We start from the raw sequence: 15,778 nt of genomic DNA, 5'->3' as shown, positions 1-15,778 counted from the left end.
ACCAAATCCTGAGCTCCAAACCTTGGAATATGGGGTCACATCCTTTTATTCTCACTCACATCCTATACGGACTGCCACATCCAGAGGAACTGGATCTGAAGTTAAGCAGACAAGTTGGCTTCAGATTGTGGAAGACACTTGGACTCCCAGGTGCAAGGAAGCAGAGATGCTGCATTACAGCCTCTAGCAGTCACAACAGCTGAACTCCACGTGGTAGGAGTGGGAAAGCTGTGCCTCTCAGAATGTCTATTCCCAACAGTCCTGAGCAGCACAGCCAAAGGAAATATTCAGCAATACCTAGAGGTCCACAAATCATCCTTCAGATCCCCCCACTTGGGGACAGGATCAGAGCATAAATACCTGAAGGCGTATGTCTTCTGATGCCAGCTCAGCTGCCCCCGGATGCTGTAAGCGATGGTGGTGACGAACTCACCACCCAGTCCAAGCTCTGAGCACAGCTTCAGGGCAAACTTCTCAGGGGAATTCTCCTTCTCAGACATATCCCACTCAAACTGGTCCACCAAGGAAATGTTCCCCACATGAATGTTGAGCTAGAAGCAGAAGACACAGGTGAAGTCTTCCATTTTTTATATGCCAGGCAAACCTGAATCTAGCCATCCCTCTCCTATGGAATCAAACTAAGTTGATTCAGAGTGCTACAGACTGACCCTCAACACAAGGCCTCCATGCCTGCTGGCTGCCTTCCTCTGGAGAACAACAGATTCTATGCTCCACCTGTTTCAGGAGATTTCGGGGTGGGTAGGAAAGAAACCCCAGCAAAGAAATGGAACCATCCAGAGGTACCCAGAGGTGTCATGCAAGACAACTACTCTTGCTTGATGTCCCATCAGAACCTTCTTCATAGGACTTGCTTATTCCTATAAAAATGCATATATTTCCATCTTTCAGGATAAGTTACAATTATAATCTAAAGAAAATTCATCAAAGGTCTTTTAGCCAAACATAGAAAAATGATAGCAGTTAACTTATTAAAATAAAATCTATACTGCTTATAAAGCAAAAGTAGCAGCTGAAAATCCAACTGTTCTGCAGACTTTGGTAATGAAAATAGAGAAGCATAATAAAAAAATGAAACTCAGATTAAATATAAAGACCATTAATGACATCATTAATGAAGGAGTTTCTTTTCTTCCTTTTTATGTATTTGAGTAATTTATAAAGTTTGTAAAATATCAAAAACTAGAAAAGGTGTTTTCTCCCTTTAGGGTTAAAAAACTGAAATAATGACAATTGATAAAGATTAATGAGTAAACAGAAGCATATAAAGGTAAAGGTAAAGGTCACCCGCACATGCGTGCTAGTCATTTCCGACTAGCCGAAGAGCCAGCGCTTGTCCGAGGACGTCTCCGTGGTCATGTGGCCGGCATGACTAGACGCCAAAGGTGCATGGAACGCTGTTACCTTCCCACTGTAGTGGCCCCTATTTTTCTACTTGCATTTTTACGTGCTTTTGAACTGCTAGGTTGGCAGAAGCTGGGACGAGTAAGAGGTGCTCACTCTGCTACGCGGAGAGAAGCATATACTATTCCCCAAAGCAAGGAGAAGCAGAGATGGTTAAACTGACTTTATCCAAAGAAGAGAATATATACTTAATTTAGTTTCCATTTGGAAATTGCTTTCGGATTTTGTACTTGCAATGGGGGGAAAAATGAAACTTTGATTTTGTTTTTGCTGATTAGGTAGGCTTGTTGCTATAGAAATGGCTAGTATAGACTTCCTGTTTGGCAGCCGACGGGACAACTGGGAAAAAAGTCAGTGCCTCGGCTTTCCAGTCTGGTTTCTCTTCGCCTAGCAACCCTTAAAGCAGACATGTCAAACACAAGGCCCGGGGGCCAGATCCGGCCCGTGAAGTGGTTTCATGCGGCCCGCAAAGCCATCCTGGAAACAGTGAGGGAACAGCCCCCACTGCCTTGACCCTGGCCCAGAGACCTTCCTCCTGCCAGAGACCCTCAGATCTGTCCCACTCCTGCCCAGGCCCCCATAGGCACCCTTGATGCGAACAATGTAGAGCTGGCCACGCCCACCCAGTAGGCCATATGCACTTTAGGCACGCCCACCCAGTAGGCCACGCCCACCCAGGCCACACCCACCCAGCCCCCTGAGGGCAACCGCAATGCTGATGCGGCCCTCAATGAAATTGAGTTTGACACCCCTGCCTTAAAGGGTCGGAAAGTTGCCTTGGAGGGCCACGAAGAAGGTAGGGATACTTCAGGAACTCAGATCAGGTGGCAACCGATCAGAGCGGACTGCAGACCACTCTGAAAAAGCGGAGGAAAGGCTGCCAGGTGAGCCAAGGCAGCCCTAGTTGTCTCCAGAAGGAAAGGAAGCACCACAAAACAGCTGATTCTCAACTGCGTGCCAAGGCTGGGTGAGCCAGAATTTTCTTTCCTTCTCCTTGAGGATTATAAATGTTGAGCCCCTGATGGGAAAGGGTTGAAAAGTAAAGACCCACAGAAGGATTAAAGTTAAAAGCGGCGAGTAACTACAAAGAAGGGGAAGTGCTCTTTCTAAAGAATATCAGACATTGGTAAATAAGCTGAGGAGGACATCTAGTGGTGAAAGAAGAAATGACAGTATAAATAAATAGTGAGAAATGGAAAAAAATGTTTTTACAACAGTGACCTTGGAGGAGACAGCTGCAAATAACAAAAGTGCCCTGTTGTGAGATTGCAAGGGAAAAGACTTTTTAAAGTTACTTTTTTTGATTTTGGCTAAACTTAGATAGATACTGTTTTGGCTTTAGACTGTAAGCTGTAAAATGAGTTCATCAAACACTACCAGACTTATGAAAAAAATCTCTTCTGCACCCTCAGTAGGACAATCTAGTCCAACAACACAGGGATCTATTGAAGCAATGTTGTGAAAAAATAAGCACTGCTCAAAGCGAAACAGACTTCATTAAAACTGCTTCAAGAGATGATGCAAAGAAATCAAGAGATGATGCAAAGTAATCAAGAGATGATGCAGAGAAAATCATTTACGATGGTTACGGTGTCCTGGGGGGGTGTCACATGTTGACCATTTGAAATCTTCCCAGTTGGCTTCTGACAAGCAAAGTCAATGGGGGAATAAGGATTTATTTCATGACCATGTGATTCACTTAAAAACTGCAGTGATTCACTAACAAAAAATCTGTAGGACTCAGTTGACCACTGTCTTGTTTAACAGTGGAAATTCTGGCCCAAATTGTGGTTGTAAGTCAAGGACTTACTGCTATCATATATTGAATACATTATGCCAAGATCAAGCTCTCTGGAGAGCCAATAGATGTCTCCCTACAGCTCCACAGTAAGATGGGACAGTTGATGGAAGAAGTCAGTAGACCTGACATTGTTAGCAGAACTGCTGTGGAGCAGCATGTGGTCTGTAGCAAGGAAGGCCCGATGAAAGATGGGAACAAAGTTGCTCTTTGTCAGAGGGGCTTCTGTCCACTTTGTTATATGGAGTCAGGACTAAAGAAGCCAAACAACCAAAACAGAACTAATGAGTGATGAATGAATGTGAATGCAGGAAGAAGTACTCTGAACTATTTTACCATACAGATAAAAACAAATGAGTAGACTACAAAACCAATAAAGAAGAGATGACTAAGTTGAGAGAAAGGGAAAGGCAGAGACCGTGGCTTTTGTACAGAGGTGATGAGATCCTCAAAAAGAGTGAGGTAAGGACTTCTGGTTTTGCACCGTAGCACGCGACCAAGGGATTGCAGAGTTCTGCACCCCAGGGCTAGTTCTGCCCTGGCAGGGGACCCTAAATGGACTCTAAAGTCGCCCCAGAGAGGCAATGAAGAGAGACATCCAGATGATTGCAGAACGACGGCGGTCATCCCGCTCAATCCAAGGGAACCCCTCTAACTTGACAGGAGAAAGGCTGGCTACACCTCAGTGACCAGCCCAAGCTACTTGCAGCCAAAGTCCAAAGGCACCAACCAGAACAGCAGTGAACAGTTTGCTTGAAACGGGGTGGGAAATTTGATCTTCTGTTTTGTATCTGATTTTCTGGAAAAGATTCCATACCTGAAAAAATATTGATAAAATTATATTAAAAGAATAACAATTGTTTGCTTTAAAAGTTGGAAAATGAACAGCTACTGACCCCTAGTGGAAGACTAAAGAAAAGTATAGTTGCACTGACTCAGAATTTGGCAAGATGCCCAGAAATAGCAAAAAACAGCTGGGAACAAAGCATTGGGCTATCTAATACAGAGTGAAACTAAATATGTTTAGAAACTGTTGACTTTTGGGATTATAAACACACTGAGCTGCATTTTTAAGTTTAAGAACTGTTTGCAGAGAAAGAAAAACTTTGGCCTTTGGCTAATCTTCTAAAGGTAAGTCACTGGAAAGCTTTCAAGTGGTTAAACATTTTGGACTGAAATCTTGGTTGGTTGATAATCATAAGATCTCTGAAAAAAAGAACTGTTACAAAACACTCTTTTCAGTGGTGCTTTGACAATAGAAATGTATTAGATAACAAAAACTATATATAAAGATAAGAACTACACAAGATTTGGTTGTTTGGATTTTAAGATGGGCTTGTTTGATAAAGCTAATGAAAGAGACTATGGCATCGGTGAAAGACTACCCAAAGGAGGGAGACAAAATAGATGTTGCATATTTATCTAAAGTTGACAGAAAACCACACCTAACACCTCCTCCTGAAGACCCCAGCGTGGAACATCAGAGATCTGCAGGAATAATGACTCAAGACAAAGCAAATACATTCCAGGAGAAAATATATGCAATGCTGTGACAGATTCAAACAACAATTGTCTTAAATCATGAGATTAAAAACAACTTTGATAACATAAATGAACATATCTCTAATCTAAACTCACAATTAAACAACACTCAAAAAATAAGCACACATTCAAAATGAGCAGGAGGCATAGTTTAGAAAAACTTTATAAAATATATATAAACATGATACATACAGTTTCATTCAGCTCTGGGGAACATCAACAACTCTTAACTTGGAGATCAGAAAAACAACAACACAGAGAAGACAAAGACACGCCCAGGCTGGATCACATGCCTCACACAGCCAGATCCTTTGCAATGAAGCTAAGATCATCCACAAATGCTAATAATTGGCAATCCCCACCCACTATATGCAACCATCAGTCTTACAATTCTTGAACCCAAGACCCTTCAATGCCACATCTAAACAGATGTTCCAGTTTCTGACTGATTGCTTCAGCCCATAAATGGCCTTATTCAGTTTATACACAGTGCCAGGCTTTTTACTTTCATACCCTGGTGCTTGAACCATGTAAATTTCTTCTTCCAACTCTGTATTGAGGAATGCTGTGGTTATATCAAAGTACCAAATTTTATGCCCATTGCCAACGCTAGTGCCAACCTTATAGTTTCACTTTTTACCATTGGTGCAAATACCTCATCCAAGTGCACATTTTTCTTCTGTGAAAACCCCTGTGCCACTAATCTTGCCTTATAGTGGACTTCATTGTTGGGTAACACTTTCTTTTTGTATATCCATTTACATCCTACAGCTTTGTAGCCTTGTGGCAGTCATAGAGGTGAACACTTTATGTTCATCCATGGATTTAATTTCTTTGTCTATGGCCTCTTTCCACTTCACTTGCTCCACTTTGGTAGTGCCAATACTTCCTGATAGTTTCTTGGCTCATACCATACATCACACACCTTTACTTTCCCAGCAGAATACCTGTTAGGTGGAATCCCCTTGTTTCATCGCTCTGACCTGTGTGGCATTGACTGCTCTTGATTGTCAACCCTTTCCTGCTTCATATCAGTCACCATCTTCTTCTAACTCGTTTGCTTGTCCTTTTTCAGCTTCTCCTCCCTGAACGCTGACACCATCACTAAGTGAGTCACCATCACTAAGTGGATCATCCCCAGAATTGGCATCAATTCTCCCCCAATTCTGCTCTGCAAAGCTAGCAGATCTGGAAATTACAATACTTCTGCTTTCATCACTAAAGCGATAGCTCTTTGAGCCAGGCTCATAGCCCATAAACCTGAACTTTATAGCCTTTAGTTGCCCTTTTTTCCTAATTGCCTTTGGAATATGCACCCAATGCATTGCTTCCAAACACCCTTAAATGTGCTAGAGATGGCTTTCTCCCATATAGCACAGCATATATGGAGTATCATTTATAGAGGAACTCCACAGCCTATTGACCAAATAATTAGCAGTCAACATGGCTTTGCCCCAATACGACCTGCTCAGACCAGAATTCTCCAGCACTGAGTCTTTCATGGTCTGCAAGACTCCATTCCCTGTTTCAGCCATGCCATTCTCAGCTGCTGTGTAAGGATTTGTGTGTCTATGTCTTATTCCTAGCTTTCCCAACCAATGTTGAAAACTTGCTGACATGAATTCTGAACCCATCAATTTTCAGCTGACATACCTGCTGCCTATATCTTCTTTCTGCGAAGCTTATCCATTGCTTGAACTTCTGCAGCACCTCTGTTTTGCTTTTCAGCAAATAGCAGAACCAAATCTGCTATGGTCATCTACAATGACCAGTGCATACCTGGCTCCTCCCAAGCTGGCTTGCATTGGTCCTACTAAATCTGCATGTATCAGCTCTAGAACCCTTGTTGTCTGCCTTGTGCTCTTCTTGCTTACTGGGAACACCTTGGATTTCGATGATTTACATACTGCACAGTCTACGTATATCTTACACCCTTTTAAGGTTAATCCCTCTGCAAACTCTGGCATCCTATGCAACACTCTGAAGCTGGCATGAGGGTGGAGGTGCTGGGGGGGGGGGTTGGTTGGTGCTGATCTACAATTTGATTGCATCCATCAAAACCAGAATACACACAGCCTTAAATCCACGGGGCAACCCCACCCCACCCCCTGGGTATGCACATAACTAGAGTCCGTCATCCCTGCTGGCTGTCTTGCCCTGCAGGCTGACTTCAGCCAGGATGCCGGCACTGGCCGTTTCCTGTGCGCACACCTGGGGGCCAGGACAGAGGTGGCAGGGCAGCTCCTTGCTGGTTCCAGTGGATCTTAGTTTGAGTGTGTTCTGGCTTTGATGGACGCAACCAGGTTGTAGATCAGCACCCCACCACCACCAGCACCTCCAGCCTTGCAGCCACGAGGCATCCCTTTCAACAGGACCGCCCCCACCCACTCACATAGTATAGGAATGGCCAGCAGCAGCATATTAGTGCTGGCAATCCCTCCCCCTCCCATCACCCCTTCCTGAGTGCAGGGGAAGGAAAGAGATGAGAAGGCAAAGGAAGGAAGGGAGGGAGGGTGGAAGGGAGGGAGGGAAAAAGGGAGGGAGGAAGGAACACGCCCACCCAGTAGGCCACGCCCATCCTAGCCATACCCACCCAGTAAGCCACACCCATCCTAGCCACACCCACCCGGCCCCCCAAGGGCAACCACAATGCTGATGTGGCCCTCAATGAAATTGAGTTTGACACCCCTGACCTAGAGGAGGGAGACAAAATAGATGTTGTATATTTATCTAAAAGTGACAGAAAACCACACCTAACACCTCCTCCTGAAGACCCCAGTGTGGAACATCAGAGATCTGCAAGAATAATGACTCAAGAGAAAACAAATACATTCCAGGAAAAAATATATGCAATGCTGTGACAGATTCAAACGGCAATTGTCTTAAATCATGATGAGGTTCAAAACAACTTTGATAACATAAATGGACATATCTCTAACCTAAACTCACAATAACGCTCAAAAATAAGGATAAAGAATGAACAAATAAATCTGACAATAGAACACAAATCATAGGAAAATGACTTAAATATAAAAGCTACAAATGAAGAGAACTACAACTTAATACAAACAAAAGAAAATCCGCAAAATTTTGCTATAGCAAAGGAAATAAAAAAGATGTTTTATCTTCCAGGACTTCAAAACAAACTTGAGGACAAAAAAAGAAGATTTAATAAAATGGAGAATCATTAAAGCATGGGAGACAAAAAATGAATATTCTACTCAGTTTGTCTTTTGTATCCCCAACAATATCTGCAAAATACAACTTGATAAGCTAAACCTACTGATTTGGAAAGCAACCTGGCAAAAGCAGATGATCAGAATTAGATTTAAGAGATGTGATTCAATGTACCAGATGGAATACTATATGACTAAATACCTGTTTAAATACAGTTAAAAAAATACAGTTTGGATATAAAGAGGCCCCATAGTAAGATTGCTAGATAGTGCATTCTATGATTAAATACTTGTTTGAACGTGGTCAAAAGAATAGTTAAAGCTTGGATATAAAAGGGATAAAATATATAAGTATAATATTTTTATAATATATGAAATGTAAAAATATTGTTCTGAACCAGCCTGCTACCGGCCTTGCAATAAGGCAAACCCCTGTTCAAACAGTAGAGACTGGAGAGCGTCTGAGGCTGAAAAGCGTCTGCCAAGATTTATTACTCAAACAACAGAACAAGAAACAAAAACACTGGAACTTGAATCCTCAAACGGAAGGGTTGCTTTCAGCAACCAGCCCTTCCCCAAACACTCCTTTTATTTAGAGTTCAGGGCGTGGCCTCCCTGTGCCTCCTCCCGAGGAGTCCCACAGCCTTTCTCTGTTTGTTCCTGCTCGACTGCCTCCTGCGTCGGGCGTCCTTGAACAGGGCCAGCTGTGGGTCATCATCCTCCGCACTATCGGGCTCACGCAGCTGAGAAGAGGGCCCCGGCTGGGGGCTCTGCGAAGCCTCCAAGCCATCATCAGCCAGTTCGTCTTCCACACCCTCCTCCTCCCCCTCATCTGAGTCATCCGAGACATCTGAGCCGGCTGCCGGACCCACAGGCTGGCCCTGAGTCACAACAAATATTGAGACGGTGTATTTGAATGAAAAGTTTGGATATTCAAACTTGGCTGGTCGTGGGATTACCCATTCCCACGACGTTAGGGAATGGCAGCAGGTGTAGGAACAGAGGGCCGTATCGATCTCAGGGAAGGCCTCTCCGCTGCTTGCAAGCGGTGAGGCACTCCGACCCTCTGGTTCCGCCCCAAGGTCCCGGGAGTGAGGATGTGCAGCCTCCTGAGCTCCGGCTGGTGTACTTGAATGCCAGGTCTGTTGCTAACAAAGCCCCTCTCGTCCGTGACTTGGTCAAGGGTGAGCAGGCGGACCTGGCTTGCATCACGGAGACTTGGTTGGGCCCAGAGGGCGGTATTCCTCTGGTTGATCTTTGCCCACCAGGTTTCCGGGTGCTACACCGGCCTCGGGCTCAGGGTAGGGGTGGGGGAGTGGCTGTTGTTATGAGGGAGACCTTGTGCCCGCGGGAGGCCACCATTCCCCAGATAGTCGGGTGTGAGTCTCTCTTCCTGAGATGCGGCCCTGGTGCGCAGTTGGGCTTGCTGCTGGTGTACCTTTCGCCTAGTCACACAGCAGCAGCCCTGCCTGAGCTTCTCGATGTCCTCTCTGGGTTGGTGATTGAGTTCCCGAAACTTATAGTTTTGGGGGACTTCAATCTACCATCTCTGGGAGGATCATCTGAGTTAGCTCGGGAGTTCATGGCTTCCATGACGGCCATGGACCTGACGCAAGTAATTTCGGGACCGACTCATGTGGGAGGCCACACCCTTGACTTGATTTTCTTATCTGGACGGTGGTTAGATGATCTTGGTGGGGGCTCCCCAATTGTTATGCCCCTGTCATGGACCGATCATCATCTCCTGCGGCTGGTCTTCCGTTTTGCCACGCCACGCCGTGGGTGTGTGGAACCAATTAGATGGTACCGCCCCAGACGCTTAATGGATCCCGAGAGGTTCCAGGCAGCGCTGGGGTCCCCACCTGCCTCCTTCGCTCACAGCTCGGCAGATGCCTTAGTGGAAGCCTGGGAAAGGGCAGCCACTGAGGCTCTTGACCGAGTTGTACCCTTGCGGCCCCTGACCCGGTGCAGATCCCGTCGAGCTCCATGGTTTTCCGCAGAGCTCCGGGAGATGAAGCGTCGGAGACGGGGCCTAGAGAGCGGTTGGAGATCCAGCCGATCTGAATCCGACCAATTGCGACTAAGAGCCTATATTAGGTCTTATCTCGCTGCGATAAGGGTGGCGAGGTCTAATCACTTTGCTACCCTTATCGCATCCGCAGATAATCGCCCGGCCGCCCTGTTTAGGGTGACTCGCTCCCTCCTTAATCAAGAGGTGAGGGAGGAACCCTTGCAGGGTCGTGCCGAGGAGTTTAATCAACATCTGTCGGACAAAATCGCTCGGATTCGGACCGGTCTGGACTCTGACTAGGCAAAGTCTGACGATCAGGACACGGGCGGTCTTGTCGATATTACCTGGGAGGAGTTTGATTCTGTGACTCCGGAGGAAGTGGACAGGATTATGGGGAGGCTGAGCTCCACCACATGTTTATTGGACCCGTGCCCTTCCTGGCTGGTCTATGCAGCCCGGGAGAGGACACGAAGCTGGTTCCAGGCAGTTATATCAGCTTCTTTGAGTGAGGGTAGCTTCCCCGCCGTCTTGAAAGAGGCGGCGGTGAGGCCTCTCCTCAAGAAGCCTGCCTTGGACCCAGCTGTGTTGAACAACTTTCGTCCGGTCTCCAACCTTCGCTTTCTTGCGAAGGTTGTTGAGAGTGTGGTGGCGCATCAGCTCCCTCTGGTCCTGGATGAAGCGGATTATCTAGACCCGTACCAATCGGGTTTCAGGCCCGGGTACAGCACGGAGAAGGCATTGGTCGCGCTGGTGAATGATCTCTGGAGGGCTCGGGACAGGGGACATTCCTCTGTTCTAGTCCTATTAGACCTCTCAGCGGCTTTCGATACCATCGACCATGGTATCTTGCTGCGGCGTCTCAGGGGATTGGGAGTGGGAGGCACGGTTTTACAGTGGTTCTCCTCCTATCTCCAGGGACGTTCGCAGTCGGTGTTGACAGGAGGGCAGAGGTCGACCGCGAGGTCTCTCGTTTGTGGAGTTCCTCAGGGGTCGGTCCTCTCGCCTCTCCTGTTCAACATCTATATGAAACCGCTGGGTGAGATCATTCGTGGTTTTGGAGTTGGGTATCATCAGTACGCTGATGATACCCAGCTTTTTCTTTCGACCCCAAACCACCCCAGTGATGCCCTCAACGTGATGTCCCGTTGCCTGGAGGCAGTTCGGGTCTGGATGGGGAGGAACAGACTTCAACTCAACCCCGACAAGACTGAGTGGCTTTGCATACCTTCATCCCGGGTCAATTCGGATATTCCATCTCTCTCTATGGGGGGTGAACTATTACCCCCCGTAGATAGGGCTCGCAACTTGGGAGTCCTCCTAGATTCACGGCTCACCTTGGAAGATCACATAGTGGCTGTGACTAGGGGGGCTTTCGCCCAGGTTCGCCTGGTGCGCCAGTTGCGGCCCTATCTAGGCCGGGATGACTTATGCACGGTCACTCACACGCTCGTGACCTCTCGGCTGGACTACTGCAACGCTCTCTACATGGGGCTGCCCTTGAGGACCACCCGGAGGCTCCAACTGGTACAGAATGCAGCCGCGAGAGTTGTGTTGGGAGTCTCCCGATACTCCCATGTTACACCTCTGCTCCGTGAGCTGCATTGGTTACCAGTTGTCTTCCGGGTGAGATTCAAGCTACTAGTAATGGTGTTTAAAACCCTACATGGCAGGGGTCCGGAGTACCTTAGGGAACACCTGCTGCCGGCATCAACTTCCCTTCGCCCTGTGCGTTCCCACAGAGAGGGCCTCCTCAGGGTGCCACCGGTCAGAGAATGTCGATTGGTGGCCCCCAGGGGGAGATCCTTCTCTGTGGGCGCCCCGGAGCTATGGAATCAGTTACCGGTTGAGCTCCGGATGGCGCCCGATCTTCGCTCCTTTCGCCGCGATCTAAAAACATTCTTATTTGAACAAGCCGGCCTGGCCTGATGGGGGATTGGTGGGGGTTTTTACTGTTGTTTTTATTGGGGTTTTAATATTGTATTGATTGTTTTTAGTGGGCATGTATTTAATCCTTTTTTAATTTTTGTAATTCTGTATTTTTATTCTTGCCCTGTTCACTGCCCTGAGTCCTTCGGGAGAAGGGCGGTATAGAAATATTATTAAATAAAATAAATAAATAAAGGTAATGAATTTTGAGAAAATTATAATTGATAAGAGTGGTTTCAATACTGAGGGGAAATAAAGCTTAAATAAGAATCTTGAAAACAGGACATATAATGACAATGACTTCTATAAATACAATTGAAACATAAGCTGATTAGAAACAATGTTATATGATATGTTGATGTTATTGTTATTTGAATTTAAATACTTGAAAAATGTTTATACCCAAGTATATTATTGAAAGTATTAAGAATTATATTTCTGTAACGTAGACAAAAGGAGAATATTGCTGGAAGAAGAGAGGATCAAGGAAATATGTTATCAGCTAACATATTGATCAACTATAGAAAATAATTGTTTTTAAATATATGAACCCAGACAACACATTGTTCACTAAGCACTAAAGATTGTTATTATAAAAAATTAATAAAGTATATTTTAAAAAAAGAGTGAGGTGAGAACTTAAATCATTGGTGTATGGATGGGCTGGAAGAAAAATGATTTTCAAAGACAGAAAATTACAGAGAGATGCAACAATTGGTGTGGGAAAAACCTGCCGTGTTTCCTTTTCTCCGGTCTCTAGTCTTTGTTTTCCTTTCTTCTATGCTCTGCATCGCTAAGGCCATGTCTTTACACACAAGAGAGCTTTGTGGGACTTTTCCTGCTGCCTCCCCTCTCCTTGCCTTAATGATGACCCGCTGATCTGACTGGTCCTCCAGGATGCTGTCGGTAGGGTACGACTCTATTTGCTGTCGGATTGCAGATGCGATTGCAGGAACAAAAGTGAGGGGATTCAAATCCAAGTCATCACAGAGAATCTCTGAAAACATTTCTGGAGTCATCAGTTTTTCTGATGGAAACAAAAAGCCCGTGTTATTAGGCAAACGCCATGGCCACACTTGCCTCTGAGCTACAGTATTCTAAAGCACGTTTGTAAGGCTACAAGAAAAAGTTTTGTTTCTGCTCAATTGGTTAATGGAATGACTATGGAGATTCTCAATCATGCAGGTCATGGTTGTCCCAAAGGTGCTTTTTCAGGAGGCAACTGGACTTTCTTGTTTTTCTTTGAAGAAGTTTTGCTTCTCATCCAAGAAGCTTCTTCAGGTCCCCACCATTAGTCAGAGCTGAAGAAGCTTCTTGGATGAGAAGTGAAACGTCTTCAAAGAAAAACCTTTGGGGCTAATGGAATTTACTTAAAACACAGTATATACACTATATTCACAGGCAAAAAGTCTTTCAAAACATAGTTCTATGAAGCTTTCATTTCTAACACTAACAAAATCAAGATTGTACACAGGAGTGTAAAAAGATACAAGCTAGGTGTGATGAGTTCAAGCACATGCTGCAGTTGCCTTATTAAGGGCCCTAAGATAAATCTGTTTGTGCTGCTTTGGTTTCAATGGTTTCATTCCAAAGCTTTGTCTGAGCATGCTGATTGGTGCAGTTAAAAAGAAAATATTTTCTGGTTTACTGATTTACCCGAAAATGTCAAAACCCTTTATAAAACTGCTGCCATTTTCTGTTCAGTTAGAAAAACTCAAATGTGTACACTTTCCAATCTGAAGAGTAGATTAAATGTATTTTTAGCAAAAAAACCATATCTGCTCATGAATGCTTTCAATGCCTAGAATCAGGATTATTTGCATATCTTTCTTTACAAACCATTCATATTCCACGTAAAAGCATCTCTCAGTTTCTGCCCATCAATTTCCATGTCCAGCCGGATTGGGACCAGCACCTCTGGTTGTGAGGCGTTTTCATGGATCACTGCTGGGTCGTGGTCATCAAAGCTGGAAAAAAATAGTAGGACCACCACTGAATTAGACATAGTAGACACCAGAGCAAGAGAGGGCAGATTCAAGGAGCAGGAATCAGGAGGGCTCCGGAGAAGATTCTACACTTGCAGGAGAAGAAACCTGCATATTCTGGCATATCCTGTTAATTTTCTTAATTTAATTAGGACTACAACTGCTATATATTTGTGAAACCACTGGAGATAAAACAGCATTAGTGCAGTTAATCACATGATTATTTTTCATCTGATATATTAGAACCCTTGCCAAACAGGCTGTTGAGCTCGACTAAACAATTTGGTAAATTTTCTTCAGTAATTTGCCAACCCAATCTTGTCATTGGTTTAAAATGTTAGGGTTATCATAAAATAATTTCTTCTCCTCTTATGATACCATTAGCTTGCCATAAATGTCCACTCTCTCCTCTCCAACTTCAGAACACTGCCTAAGAAAAGAAGGTGGAACATTATAAATTAAGAAGAATAGAATAGAATAGAATAGAATAGAATAGAATAGAATAGAATAGAATAGAATAGAATAGAATAGAATAGAATAGAATAGAATAGAATAGAATAGAATAGAATAGAATGCAAGCTGGAAGGGACCTTGGATTCTTCTAGTCCAGCCCCCTGCTCAAGCAGGAGAACCTATACCATCTCAGACAAGTGACTGTCTAGCTTCTTAAAAATCTCCAGTGATGGAGCACCCACAATTTCTAGAGGCAAGCTATTCCACTGATCTTTCCTAGGTTCTCTCTAAGTTTGTTAAAGTCAGCTCTTTTGAAGTTCAAGACCCTGGTTGGATTGTTTTCTGTTGCTAGTGTTTGCATTATATTAAATTCCAGTATGGTATGGTCACTTTCACCCAAGCTTCCAGTAACTTCAACTCCCTCTATCATTTCTTTTCTATTAGTAAGAATTAAGTCCAGTATGTCTTTATGTCTAGTTCCGTCCTCCACCTTTTGGATGACAAAGTTGTCGGCTAGGTTGGTTAGGACTCTGTTTGATCTCCCGCTCACTGCAGTTTGTCTCCCAGTTGATATCTCGATAGTTGAAGTCTCCCATTACTATTGTGGTATGCTTCCTACATACATTTGTTAACTGGTTGGCAAAGAATTCATATATCTCTTCTGATTGGTTGGGTGGTCTGTAATATACACCTATGATAATGTCCCTTTTTTCTCTTTTATATTGACTCATATGCATTCTGGAGATTTTATTTTTGATCAGCTGCATTTCTATAGATATATAGTGTTCTCTTATACATAGTGCACTCCCCCTCCTCTTTTTGTAGACCTGTTTCTTTTGAACAGTTTGTATCCATGCATCAGTCCATTCCATTCATGGGTTTCGTCCAACCAGGTTTCTGTAATAACAACTATGTCATACCCTCACTTGTGTACTATTGCTTCTAGTTCACCCTGTTTGTTCCCCAAGCTTTGAGCATTTGTATGTAAGCATTTAAGACTTTTATGCCTGTCCGTTGGCATGTTTCCTGCATCTCCTGAATGTTGATTGAGTTTTTCTTTTTTCTCAACTCTGCCCACCTCATTGATTTTTCTTGGGATTTATGATGGTTTTTGGGTTCTAGAGCTTCTGAAAATTGGTAACCCTTCCCCCTCACTTTTAGTTTGAAGTCCTCCTGATGAGTTGGACCAGTCTTTTTCTCTGTTTTTGTGAGGTGCAGCCCATCCCTTGCCAAGTCTTTCATGTAGGAAATGCAGTCCATGATTTAGGAAACCAAAGTTTTCTTGACAACACCAACCCTTTAGCCAATGGTTTATTTCTAAATTCTTTTTTCCCTCAATGGTTGGCGTTTCGTTGGGAGTACTGGTGAGAACACTACTTGTGCTCTTAGCTTAACTTTATTGCCTAGTGATTGAGTCATGATACCTGCTAGCTTCTATTGCTAATCAACTTGCCAGAGAAAAGGG

At 44.4% G+C, this 15,778-nt stretch overlaps 1 protein-coding gene across 3 annotated transcripts in view; it reads right to left on the bottom strand.

The window, feature by feature from the left end:
* Positions 1 to 15,778, bottom strand: part of SMARCB1 (SWI/SNF related BAF chromatin remodeling complex subunit B1) — a 37,623-nt gene that overhangs the window by 1,000 nt on the left and 20,845 nt on the right. Inside the window, exons 6-9 of one of the 3 annotated variants that reach the window (XM_081339107.1) lie at positions 13,715 to 13,842; positions 12,736 to 12,902; positions 361 to 551; positions 60 to 261 (exon numbers count right to left, since the gene is read on the bottom strand). In XM_081339107.1, the coding sequence (XP_081195233.1) occupies positions 102 to 261; positions 361 to 551; positions 12,736 to 12,902; positions 13,715 to 13,842 (646 nt within the window). In that variant the 3' untranslated portion in view covers positions 60 to 101. The remainder of the gene's footprint in view (positions 1 to 59; positions 262 to 360; positions 552 to 12,735; positions 12,903 to 13,714; positions 13,843 to 15,778) is intronic. The other 2 variants (XM_081339105.1, XM_081339106.1) reach the window with 2 other exon arrangements.

This window comes from Vipera berus, assembly GCF_964194415.1.
Source record: "Vipera berus genome assembly, chromosome: 14".
NCBI lineage: Eukaryota > Metazoa > Chordata > Lepidosauria > Squamata > Viperidae > Vipera > Vipera berus.
Note: the sequence above shows the minus strand (reverse complement) of the source record. Positions and strands in the feature narration are given on the sequence as shown.